The sequence below is a fragment of the Eublepharis macularius genome, chromosome 2 (genome assembly GCF_028583425.1).
Source record: "Eublepharis macularius isolate TG4126 chromosome 2, MPM_Emac_v1.0, whole genome shotgun sequence".
Classification (NCBI taxonomy): domain Eukaryota; kingdom Metazoa; phylum Chordata; class Lepidosauria; order Squamata; family Eublepharidae; genus Eublepharis; species Eublepharis macularius.
In genome coordinates this window covers 45,300,488-45,312,910 of record NC_072791.1, presented here as the reverse complement: position 1 = coordinate 45,312,910, position 12,423 = coordinate 45,300,488, and the positions used below count along the sequence as shown (strand labels likewise).

The 12,423-nt window shown below is 43.6% G+C and overlaps 1 protein-coding gene across 2 annotated transcripts in view; it reads left to right on the top strand.

Moving 5' to 3' along the window:
* FLVCR2 (FLVCR heme transporter 2) overlaps positions 1-12,423 on the top strand; it is a 55,400-nt gene that overhangs the window by 30,720 nt on the left and 12,257 nt on the right. For both annotated transcript variants that reach the window (XM_054970999.1, XM_054970998.1), the window contains exons 6-7: positions 11,766-11,876; positions 12,241-12,346. In XM_054970999.1, the coding sequence (XP_054826974.1) occupies positions 11,766-11,876; positions 12,241-12,346 (217 nt within the window). The remainder of the gene's footprint in view (positions 1-11,765; positions 11,877-12,240; positions 12,347-12,423) is intronic.

The window sequence follows — 12,423 nt, the reverse complement described above, 5'->3', positions numbered from 1 at the left end:
AACTGTATTCTTTCCACTTAAGTTTGGCGCAGGCCTAGAGAACAACGTCCTGTTCTTTTAACAGAGGCTTAATGTGTGGAAAGGGACAGTTAAAGTTTTTTGTGCTGTGAAGGTAAGCAACATCAGATAACATCCTATTAAGCCTCTCTTAAGGGTGCAAGGTATTCTTTTTTTTTAACAGACTTGCTGGCAACCCTATTTCTGCAGCAGAGTCAAATCAGCCTGAAGGTAGCGATTTTCAGAGGGGAAATGGCATGGGAAGGAAGGGTTAAAAAGCCCTTTTTTCTCTAGAAGTTGCAGCCAAAGTGTATACAGTGGAAGAAAATCCCTTATTGATCATAGAGCAAATACAACATATCATCTGCCCTGAAACTTGATGGTGAATATTCAAAACTGAGGGCTAAAGCAGAAATCTGCCTGTGATAGCTTCAGTGTAATAATGGTGTCAGGTGATTTTTGGCATAGGCATTCTGAATTGGCTGGGTGGGGGAGAATGTTATTAAGAAGGAAGTTGTGGAGTTCTGTGAGTTCTGTACAGGCAGAATGTGCCAATGGAGTTAGTGAGGGTAAAGAGGAAAATGGAGCTGATGGTGATTACCAACTGGTACTCAGAGACTCAGTGTGGTGTAGTAGTTAAGATGTTGGACTGGGATCTAGGAGAGTCAAATCTCAGTATTCCATGAAGCTTTCTGGGTGACCTTTGGTGAATCATTCTCTCTCAGCCTAAGCTATCTCTCAGGTTGGTTGGTGTGATGATAACATAGAGGAGGGAAGAATGATGTACATCTCCCTGAGTTTCTTGGAGGAAGGACTGGACAAAATGTGGTAAAATAAATAATAAAATTGCATTTCTTGGTAGAAGGGGAGAAAATGATATTGCAAAACAGCCTTCCATCTCAGATACTTTTTCATAGATGAGTATTGTTGCCATCTTGGGGTGAGGAATTGTGAGAAAGAAATAGCCAACAATCAAAAGGTCTGAAACTATAAGTACAAATGGAAACACACAAAGGAAATATTGCAAGAAGACCAGAAGGCAGGTACAGATTCCTGTATCATCCTTCACAAAACTGGAAAGGCTAAGAAAAGGCTGGGATGGAATTGTTGGATGGTGTGGAAAACCAGGCAAAGAAAATTTTGTTCAAGGTTGGTAGTGAATGGTTGTTGTGGGTTTTCCGGGCTGTATTGCCGTGGTGTTGGCATTGTAGGAACTACGTCAGGAACTACAATGCCAAGACCACGGCAATACAGCCCGGAAAACCCACAACAACCATCGTTCTCCGGCCGTGAAAGCCTTCGACAATACATTGGTAGTGAATCTTTTTTTTTTTTTTGCAAGTTAGTGCTGTTATGACCCCAAAACATAGGGATACGTCCTCTCAGTTACCACACCCTGCAAATTTTCACAGTTCTATACTACTGGTGGCATGACTCACTTCACATATATTCAAGGAACTGTAAACTTGCTCTCGCCAGAGGGCAACTGTGCTGCTGCATGGAAATATCCACCATGCATAGCAGAAGCTGGTAATTTAGCTTTTAGCATTTCAACATAATGCTTTATACAGCAGATCTAAAGCAGTGATCTTCAACCCATCAACTGAGATGTTCGGGTGGGTCACAGAGCCCTGCATGTTGAGTTACAGGCCCCTGTAGAGCCTCCCCCTTTTTGTAAGAAATTTTTGCTAACGTGTGCATAGAGAGCAAGGACACTGCACCTCCTCTCTCTCTCTGTGTGCAAGCAGAGAAAAGCATCAAGGATGGTGAGATGAGATTTCTCATCAGTGGAGAGTATTCCTTCACTGTTAGGACCTGTATCTAGTTCCTCGTTATGGTACACCTGGTACTCGGCTTGTGTTTCCTGTGCCTGGTTTCCTTAGTCTGAGGTCCTCTGCCCTGGTTTTGACCACTGGTGAGATGATAACTCTGGCTAGGGTTGCCAGCCTCCAGGTAGTGGCTGGAGATCTCCCGGAATTACAACTGGTCTCCAGGCTACTTTGGGGAGTGGACTCTATGGAATTATGCTGTGCCAAGGTCCTTTCCCTCCCCAAACCCCACTTTCTCCAGGTTTCACCCCCCCCCCCAGATCTCCAGGAATTTCCCAATTTGGAGCTGGCAACCCTGACTCTGGCTGCCTCCTTGACTTGTAACTGGGAAGTCACATGCTTGCAGCTTAGTGGAATCCCATGTTGCTATCTACAGCAGGGTTCCCCAGTGTGGTGCCTGTGGGCACCATGGCGCCCACTGAGCTTTTCAGAAAGTAGGTGAGGCCATTATTAGTCAGGGCTTGTTATTAGCTGCCCTCATTCAAATGAAAGGGTTTTTCACAGGAGGATCAAGAGGGACTGGTAAGCACTTGGATTTTCTTAGTCAATGTGTGGTTTCATTTCTCCTTCAGGCTTTCCTTCTTCCCAAGAAGTGTGAGAAGGGAAGTATTTTATTCAGCTCCCCCTCTCATGGCAGCCATTTTGGGTTTGGCTCTACCTCCTGTGGTAACCAATTTGATATAGTGCTCATCACCGTCTCTCAAAATTCCAGATGTGCCCACAGGCTGAAAAAGATTGGAGATCCCTCACCTAGGGGTTAATGGTGGATCCCAGGTCTCAAAGGCTGGAGGTCACTGCTGCCAAGTCATGCAGAAAAACAGAGTGAACATGTGAAGATGGTGTATAAGGATAGAATCATACAATATTTTGGCAAAGATGTTTTCAAACCCATGTTTTTTGAAATAACTAGAATTAAAAGTCAAGGAAAACCTTCAAGAGAGTGGGTGGGATTCTTCCCTGTAAGCACCCTTCTCTCCAAGCTTACTTTTGTTCTTTTCAGTCATTGAACGAAAATCCTCTTTTTGAAATCAAAGAGGAAATTTTTGCAGGGGAAAATTAATAGATAGGATGACAAATTAAGAACACCACCATTACCTGTTAATTCTCACACCTGCCTTAGTTTGAGGAAGATGCTGGGTAGGGAGAACATTGTTGGGGCCCCAGTGTCTCCTACATAACTTTTAGCTTTCTGCTGAGGATCAGAGGTATAATGCCGATAGCCTGTTGATGAAAACAGAATCATTTTAGATTAATAACCCTATTATTAGTAGATCCCACCATGGCACCCTTGTTTGTTTTCTGGCTTTAGAATGTTTAACAATTAAAAGGCTCCACTTGTTTTCGACACTGTTACGGTTATGCCAATAAAGGTTCTACCTTGTCTTGTTTGTTTTCTGGCACCCACTTCCTTCATCCCAAAGGTACCTTTCTCCAAAGCAAAGAGCCAGTCCTGTCTTTATCTTGTTGTATCAGCAGCTGCTTCAGAAAAGTCCAGGAGGCATCACCTTGTGTCTGCAGGGAGCATCCATTTGGAAACAGCTGCTTCCAATGTAGGAAGATGCTCGGCTTAGAACCTCCCTACATTTTGTTCCTTTACAGCAGCCATTTTGGGTTTAGTCATTCTCATGTCTGACCTTGGCAGTCATTTTCTGGTGCTGCCCACTCCTTGTTCTGAGAATACAAAAGTAACAACAGCCTCAACAAAGTTGTGTGGACCCTTTCCTCTAGCTGTATTTTTTCTTGTTCATGCTTTTTGACACAAGATTTGTGTCTGGATGTTTTTAAAAAGTGTTTATTCATGAACATGTATTTGAGGATTGTTTAAACACCTCAACATTCTTCCATTGTTAATGCAAAATAACTTTATTTTCTCTTTCCAAATGTGCATGAGAAGTCATGCTGTTTTAGTAATGAAATCTGTCAATCTTCTTTAGTAGAAAGTATTAAAGAATACGCAGTCCCATGCTTGCTTTGAAATTAGCTGGCTGGCTTGCCTTTAAGCCTTAAGGATAGGTCATTAAAACTGTTCTCTGAACTGATTGTTGCACTGTGTGAAACTATAATCTGGGCTCAGATACAGATTTTGTTGGAAATCAAAAGCTTTACTGGATCTCCATTTTTAAGTGGGTGAATTATTTATTTTGTGTTTAGGGGGCGTTTTGCCTGAGAGTTCAAACCACAGAGTTGGCTGTAGAAAGTGAGTAAGAAGAACCCAAGTGCCCCTTTATCTGCCCCTTTTATCAGAGGTTTGTTTTCATGAAGATCAAGGAATAATGTTCTGGAGTGAAGTGAATTCGTCTTGGAGAAACAGGTCCTTTCCCCAGGGAAATGTGAAGGCCGCTTTGTATGTTAAAGTAGGAGTAGGTAGTACTCATAGGAAAGGAAATCCTTCTTTATGACTTCTCAGGTATGCTCCTGGTGTGATGTGATGATGTCATTTCCTGGAGTGATGTCATTGTGCAGGGCCTGGGAGCACTCTTATGCTTTGCACCAGGCTGATTTTGGCCCCAAAGAGTCCAGATGAGGCTCAAATTAGCTCAGTGCGAAGCGTGGGAGCACTCCTGGACACTGCACGATGAGGTCACTCCTGGAAATAACATCATTGTGCCACACTGGGAGTAGGGTTGCCAGCTCCAAGTTGGGAAATTCCTGGAGATCTAGGGGGTGAAACCTGGAGAAACCTGGAGACAGTGGGGTTTGGGGAAGGAAAAGACCTTTTTTTTTTTTTTTTTTAATAAATTTTTTATTTTTCATAGCTACAAAACACTACACAAAACTATCACAAGGAAAGGGGAGAGGGAAGGGACAAAGGGGGGGTGGAAAAAGAAAAGGGGGGGAATGAACTACAAACACTAAACACTACACTTCAATGTTTCCCTTCATACTGTCAATACAAAAATAGCTCCATAAAATAATGATGGAGTGGTTAATCATACAGAGAATAAACATTTCAAATTCTGGTTAAACTTTCCTCCCCCTTCTAGGTCCCGGACGCAATTCTCTCTGTGCAACTGCTGTTGCGATGCTCTCCTCCTCCCCCCCCCCTCCGGCTCCTCCTTTTCTTCGTTCTTGGTGCAGCAGAGTTCTGGGTTTTTATTCTCAAAATCCTTTAGTTGATCTTCTGATAATATCTTATAGGCCTGATCTTTATATCTGAACCATATTCCTTCCGGGAATAACCATTTGTACTTTATTCCATGGTCCCTCAGAAGTGCTACAAACTTTTTATATTTAAAACGCCGTTTCCGGACTAGAAATGGAACGTCCTTCAAAATCTTGACTTTCAAACCCATAAAGTCCAAATCCGCATTGTATGAGTTATATAGGATGGTGTCCCGAATCTTTTTAGATGAAAAGTCAATAATGATCTCACGAGGCAACTGTCGCTTTGTTGCATATTTTGAAGAAGCCCGACGGACCTCCAAAATGGCGCTTTTAACCTCTTCTTTAGTCGTCCTCGCGGGTGTCGCCAGTAATTCCGAGACCAAATCCCACAGATCCTCATTTTCCTCCTCTTTCACGTTTTGGAGACGCAAAATTGTCTGCGTTCGTTCCACCTGTAGCCCGATCAGCTGGTTCTCCACCAACTTCAGGTCCTTTTTTGTAGCCTTCACAAGTGACGCACTTTCCAGAGCAGACTTTTCTGCCCCCCCCGCTGCTGCCTTAATGGTTTTCACCTCGCTTTCAATTAAGCCCACCCTTTGATCAGTTTCGTTCAGCTTGTCAACAAAGGGTTTTATAGCTTCCACCACCGCCCTGCGTACCAACTCTTCGAGCGACTCCCCCTTCTGCAAGGTAGCCGAGATTGACTTACCGAGAGCGGGACTTTGCCTCTTTGCTGCCATTTGGGGGGGGGGGCGCCAACAAAATTCTGGAACTCAACGAAGGGGAAGAGCGAGTCTTCTTCAGATCAACCTCTCCTTCACAAACGCTTGTAGAACAGAAGGGATTCGCTTGTTTACAGGCTTCCGCCTGTTTCTTTTACTTGCCGTTTCTCGTTGCCCGGCGGCACTCGAGGCGCCGCGCACATCTGCCGGCCTCCATAGGGACAAACGGGCAATTCCCCCCCCGCATTGATTTCGGGGAGTTCTTCCCGCCGCGTCCCGGACCCTGGCTCCCTCCCTGGGAGTCCTGGGGGCTAATCCTTGCGGGTCAGCCGCCCGGTCAGGGTGCCCGGTCGTTTCCTCCCAGACCAGCCGAGAGGAGCGTCCGGCATGGCTGAGAAAACGAAACCGAATCGGGAAGGAAAAGACCTTGGCATGGCATAATTCCATAGAGTCCACCCCCCAAAGTAGCCTTTTTCTCCAGGTGAACTGATCTCTGTGGCATGGAGACCAGTTGTAATTCTGGGAGATCTCCAGCCACTACCTGGAGGCTGGCAACTCTAACTGGGAGTACCCATACGAGGAGAGAAGACAGGTGAGTGCCAAGCCCCCTCTGCTTCTGCTGGGTGGGTAAAGGGACCTGGCAACCCTAAAAGCACGCCTGCATATTCTAGCAGGCCTTTCCTGGATTGTTACAGTGTTGGTGATGTGTATTTGCTAATGTGGTTTTTAGATGTTCTTACAGGGTTTTTTTTGATATTTTGAGTGCCTGGAATATACTGGATGGGACATAACCCTTCTGACTGTAACATGTCAAGTGGCTCTAAGTCTTACTGTTACCTACTAAACCGTATCTCTGCTCTGAGCGTTACCTTCACTCTTGCTATGCCTCAGTCTTCTGCTGTTGTCTCTTCGTGTCTTTTCTTTGCTTGCCTCAGCCTTCCCAGCCATCAGTCAGCCATACAAAATTGCTTATTCTTGCCCTGCTGGGATGATGAAACACAGGAGGCTCCACAGTTATGGTTCTCACAGTCAGACAAGATGAGGAAGACTCTGTTGCCAATTTGGCAAGGAAGGGAACAGCTGCAGTGCATTTAAGGGATGCAGAAGGAACTTGCACAAGGGGAAGTGAAATTCAGAGAGCCTTACTTTTGGCCCACATGGCTTGCACAGGGCTTATAGCTGATCTCGTGATTTACCCGATGGAGGAAGGCAGAAACTTTCTGTTGACATGACAGAAGAGAAGGCCAAAGTAAAATGCTCGGTATGCTGCAAAAGCTCAGTGCAAGCTGGTCAAGAGAAGGGAGGACATAAACGAGTGTGCCCTATTGTGGCTGAGGTCACATGGTTATGTGAAGTTGCCCTATACTGAGTCAGATCATTTGTCAAGTTCAGTATTATCTACTCTGACTGGCATCAGCTCTCTGGGGTCACAGGTAAAGGTCTTTCGCATCACCTACCACCTAATACTTTTTAAAACTGGAGTTGCCAGGGATTGAACCTAAGACCTTCTCTGTGCCAAGCAGATATTCCAGCTCTGAGCCACTGACTGTCCCCAGTGGGTAGATCTCTCACCAGACCGTCTGGTTTGAGCTCTAGACAGGAAAAATCTGGATTTAAATCCTCACTTGGCCATGAAATTGCTGATTTGGGGCCAGTCACACCTCTACCCTACCTGCATCTCACAGGGATGTAATGAGAATAAAATGGAGGAATGCACACAGGCTTGTGCTGCTTGGAGGAAAGGTGTCAGTGATAAACTGCAATAAAATAGTCTGTCTTTGATGGATTGTTGTGGATTTTAGTCTTTGATGGAGCTCTTCCTGTAGTGGAACTTGAACTGCTGTGTTGACCTGAGACATCTCAGCATGTAGTTTGCTAACCAGAAGGGGAAGTGAGGGCAGACCCATCGAGGAGACAAGACTAGAACAGGTGATAACCTTCAGCTCCTACAGGAGCTTGCAGGTCATGTACCCTTAAACGCTGAGCCAGCACTGCATCTGTTCTCCCCCTTAGCCAACTGGCAACAGACCCCCAAAACACTAGATACTTGAGGGCATGCAATAAAATTAATGAATAGATTAAGGAAAGACTAAAGGAAATATTCTTTTTTTGAACTTTTAAATTTTATTTGAAAGGAAAAAATAGTAAACAGTAAAGACAGTAAACAATGCATAGAATAACCAGCAAAATATAACAGTACATAAAAATAATAGAAACAGAATATATAGCAGCATATATTATACTACCAACTGTTTGTCCTCTCCATCTCTTTATTTACATACACTCAACATTTTATATTCAAAATTTTAAAATTGGTCTGTTATGTATATAAGAAGTTAATTTGGTTATAGACACATATTCATACAATTTGTTCATCCACTCAGTTCCATCTGAACAAGGTTCTGTCTTCCATTTTGCTGCATATATTACTCTTGCTGCTATCACCATATACTTAAAAAGTTTGCTGTGTGCTTTTATAATATTACTAGGTAAAATATTTAATAACATATTTTTAGAGTTCAGCTCAAAGCAAAACTTTAAAACCTTTTGCCTCTCTCCAAGAATTTTGGCCAATATTTTCTTGCCTTCTTACATGTCCACCACATATGATAGAATGTTGCATCCTTACATTGACATTTCCAGCACCTTCTACTATAATCCTTGTTAGCTTTTGCAGTGTCCTTTATCATGCAATTTTTGATTGCTCTGATTCTGTGGCATATATATTATTGTATATTTGGTATATTTTTCCTAAGACTCTCCACTAATTAGTTGTTTAAACATTGTTTTATCTCTTAATCAGCCACCTTCTTTGGATAGTTGTTCTTTGAGTTTGGATACCAATTCATAATATATCAACCATGAGATATTTTTCCTTGTGATTGAATTTCTTGCCATGTTTTTATTTTCCCTTGCTTATCCATCATATACTCATAGTTCATATGGTCTTTTTTATTTCTCGTAGTAGCATCATAATAGGCATCTATTAGCAAAGTCGGTGGACTTAACCTATTTCTACATTGAAACCATATTCTTAATAGTCCATCCCTCAAAATATGGGTGCCACCTTGCTTTTGAATAGTTTTAATGATTTTAATTCATAAGTAGTTGTGAATTCCTTCTCTGTTATCTATTGTCTCCAACTTTATATGTTTTCCGTTTGGATTTATAGTCCAATGTTCACATCAAGCCAGGAATGGCACGATGCAGCATTCCTGGTTTAATGAGAGCACATGTGGGGGTGCCCTTGAACATGTTGGAACACCCTTTGCCCCCAGCACTGCATTCCCATACCTTTCTTACCCCTGCCAGCTAAGTGAGAGGTAGCAGAGGGTAGAGAGTGGGGGATCCCTTGCCCCCACTGGGGAACTTGCAAGTCTGTTGGCCACTGTGTAAAACAGGCTGCTGGACTAGATGGACTGGTCTGATCTAGCAGTGCTCTTAGGTTCTTAGGCTTGCTCAGTGGTCTGAGAGATGAACTGTAGAATCCTAAGTAGAGTTGCACCATTCTAAGGATCGATTATATTGCTATTGTAGATTGAAGGCTTCTTTTATAGGGAGCAGGGCCTGACAAGTTTTGAGTTCAGCCGAATTCTTTCAGGCTTTAGATGTTTAGATCATTATTTTTCCAAAGATGATGAGGCCTACATCTTTAGGCTGAGTGAATTTGGAGTTATGGAAGAAAAAAGGCAGAAAGATTTAATTGCCATAAGAGCAGCCTGTTGGTCAGACCAAGGGTCCATTTAGGCATGTTTTCTATGGTCGCTTACCATATGCCAGTGTAGCCTTCCCCCCCCCCCGCTCTCCAGAAGCCTACAAGCAGAGCATGAACAAAATAGCTCTGCCCCTTTCCCCTCAACAACTTCTATTCAGTGGCATGCTGCCTCTAAAACCAAGGACTGAGTTAACTACACGTACACTCCAACACACACATGCAACTCTTTGTTGCCCTTAGAGAAAGATCTCCAGAGAAAGCAGAGGGGAAAAGTCACCAAGGAAATATAAAAAAATGAACCTGTAAGGGATCCCAGGTAGCTTTTCCTGGCTTATGAGAGACTGTCCTAAAATTGCCTGAAGGAAGATTAGCCATTCTGGTAGCTGCATGATACTGTGCTCTTCTCTTTCTACCCCTCCTACCCCCAGACAGCATCTAGAGAATAGGGCATGTGTCTTCAGTTCTGCAGTGCTTCTTTGTGGAGCTGTCTCTGAGTGACTTTCTCAGGGAGGGCCCCTTTCCCTACAGCTCATTGTGCAAAACCCTTAATGCTTCTTTCAAGAGGGGAGTGGGCAGGGTGTATGAGCGAGAAACGAAAGAATGCCAGGGTGTATGAGCAAGAAATGAAAGAATGCCAAGACTACTTGTGCAGCTGGAAATGAAAGCCAGTCTAGGGTAGAAACTAGAGCGTTGAACTATTTATTATTTATTCACTCCATTTATACCCCTGCCTTTCTCCCCAGTGAGGACCCAACATGGTTTACAGCATTAATTTCACCTCCATTTTTATCTGCACAACTCCGTGAGATCAGGCTGAGTGTTGGTGACTGGCCCAAGGTCACCCAGACAGCTTGCGTGGCAGAGCAGAGATTCAAACCTGGGTCTTCCAGATTCTGGTCTGTCTAACCAGTACACCATAGTGGCTCTAGGACTAGGATCTAGGAAACCCAGGTTTGAATCCCCATTCTGCTATGGAATCTCAGTGACTGTGGACCAGTCACCCTTTCTCAGCCTAAACTACCTTACAGGATTGTTGCTGTGCAAATAAAACTGAGGAAAGAAGAATGATATTATAAGCCACTTTGGGTCCCTATTGGTGAGAAAAGTGGGGAGTGAATGTCTAAATAAAATGACAGGTTGTGTCTCACTAGAGTCTCATGTGTCTCCTTTGCATAGCCTGACAAAGTTCTTTTGTTGCAACTGGTGTGGTTTGTGTTTGGGGCTCCTTTTCCGGTCACTGGGGTGGCAGGAGGTAGCTTATCCTTGAGTGGTGCAGCAGAGTGACTTAAGGCATCCTCAACCCTGCAGAGTTTGCAGGAACAAGATGTATGTCCGCAGCACAGCCTGAACTGCCCAATGCCTTCCCCCCTGCGTCCTGACAACACCCACCTGGAGTCCAGCTGACCCGACAGCTGAAGGAGGGAAAGCCCTGAGGATGACTGCCAGCTGGGAAGCCTGGCTGCTGGTGGGTGGAGGGATCCACACTCTGGGGGAAAGCCCTGCCAGGAAACACCACTGACTGTGTAAAAAGTTTTGCTTCCAAAATACAGGGTTGTATGTCTTCCATGTGTTTGTGGGTTTCCATTGCAAGGTCAGAATTTGATATCTGTTGTGGAGTCTAGCCCCATCTCACAATAACCAACTACTTACTGACTGTCTATAGATGTGAGTGCAGGCTCAAGAAACCACATAGTTCTTGCACCCCTTCCTGGTGCCTGTATTCCTCAGTTGCACTGACTTACCTCATCCCAGTTTATATGCTCTGTTCTCTTTCTGTGTCCAGCACCATCTATCCCTTTTACCAAAATCTAAATCCTAAAACCTGCAGTTTTGTCCCTGATTACAGCCATTTCCAGGAGTGAGCAAATTGCTCAGTTCTGTCCCATTATTATTATGTGGTTCTGTTAGGAGTTGGGTCTTGCTTTGGTTGTCTTCCAGCAATAAAAGATAATTTAATTTAAGAAATAAATAATTGACTCAGTGGAAAAGACTTATTCCTTTTGAGATACTTATAAATATATTTAAAATAAATAAATAAAAGGCTTCACCGGTAGAAAAAATATTGTATTTATTTTTGTTGCCATTCTACAGAAACACAACAGCTTTCATGTGGAACATTAAAGAGAACCCCTTTGAAAATTAACCATATGTATGCCAACAAACATTTTTTTTCTGCACAACAAAGAGCTTGTTTTGAAGGGATTTTTTAAAAAATTGTTTTACACTGCAGGAAATTACGATTGCAGGTTAGCCATAGATTGTGAGCAGCTACATCCTGCTTTGCACCATGATTTGTGTTCACATTCAGTTTGGGAAGAACTAGGTTTTATATGGTGTGGAAAGTTCAAAGTGTTGAGAACAAGGTATTTAAGCCTGATGAGACTTTGTCTGTTACAGGCAGACGACGCTGTTGGTTTATGTCATGTCACTTGTAGGCATGGTGGTGTATACTTTTACTTTGGAGCTGGGATACATCTGGATAGTCTTTGTGACTGCAGGTGCACTGGGGTAAGTTCAAGCTTCCTTTTTTGCCCATGTTCAGTCCTCCTTTCTGAGCAGAGAGTTGCCCTCAGGAGGCATTTTGCTGTGTCCTGGATCCCTGGGCACAGTGACAGCTATGAAACATCCATAACAGCCACGACACCCTTTCCTGTCGCTGATTAATCTGAACATCTTGCATTGGAGAGTGTGAATGAATGAAAAGCCTATATGAAGCCGGTGGGGCAGTGTTTTTGAGGCTTGAGCAAAACGGGGCATGGAACAGCACTATTTTTAAAAATGCATCTCTGATCATTCTAGGATTAACCACCAGGAAGACATAGTCCAATGTAGCTGCTACTGAATGGTTTTGTTTCCCCATCTTTCTTGGCAGGTTTTTCATGACAGGTTACTTACCATTGGGCTTTGAATACGCTGCAGAATTAACATACCCAGAGTCAGAAGGGACGTCATCCGGTCTTCTTAACGTATCTGCACAAGTGAGTTTTCATTCAGTAAATATAACAGGAAAATGTGTCTACCCTCTAGACTTGGTCTTACTATTTCACAGGAATAT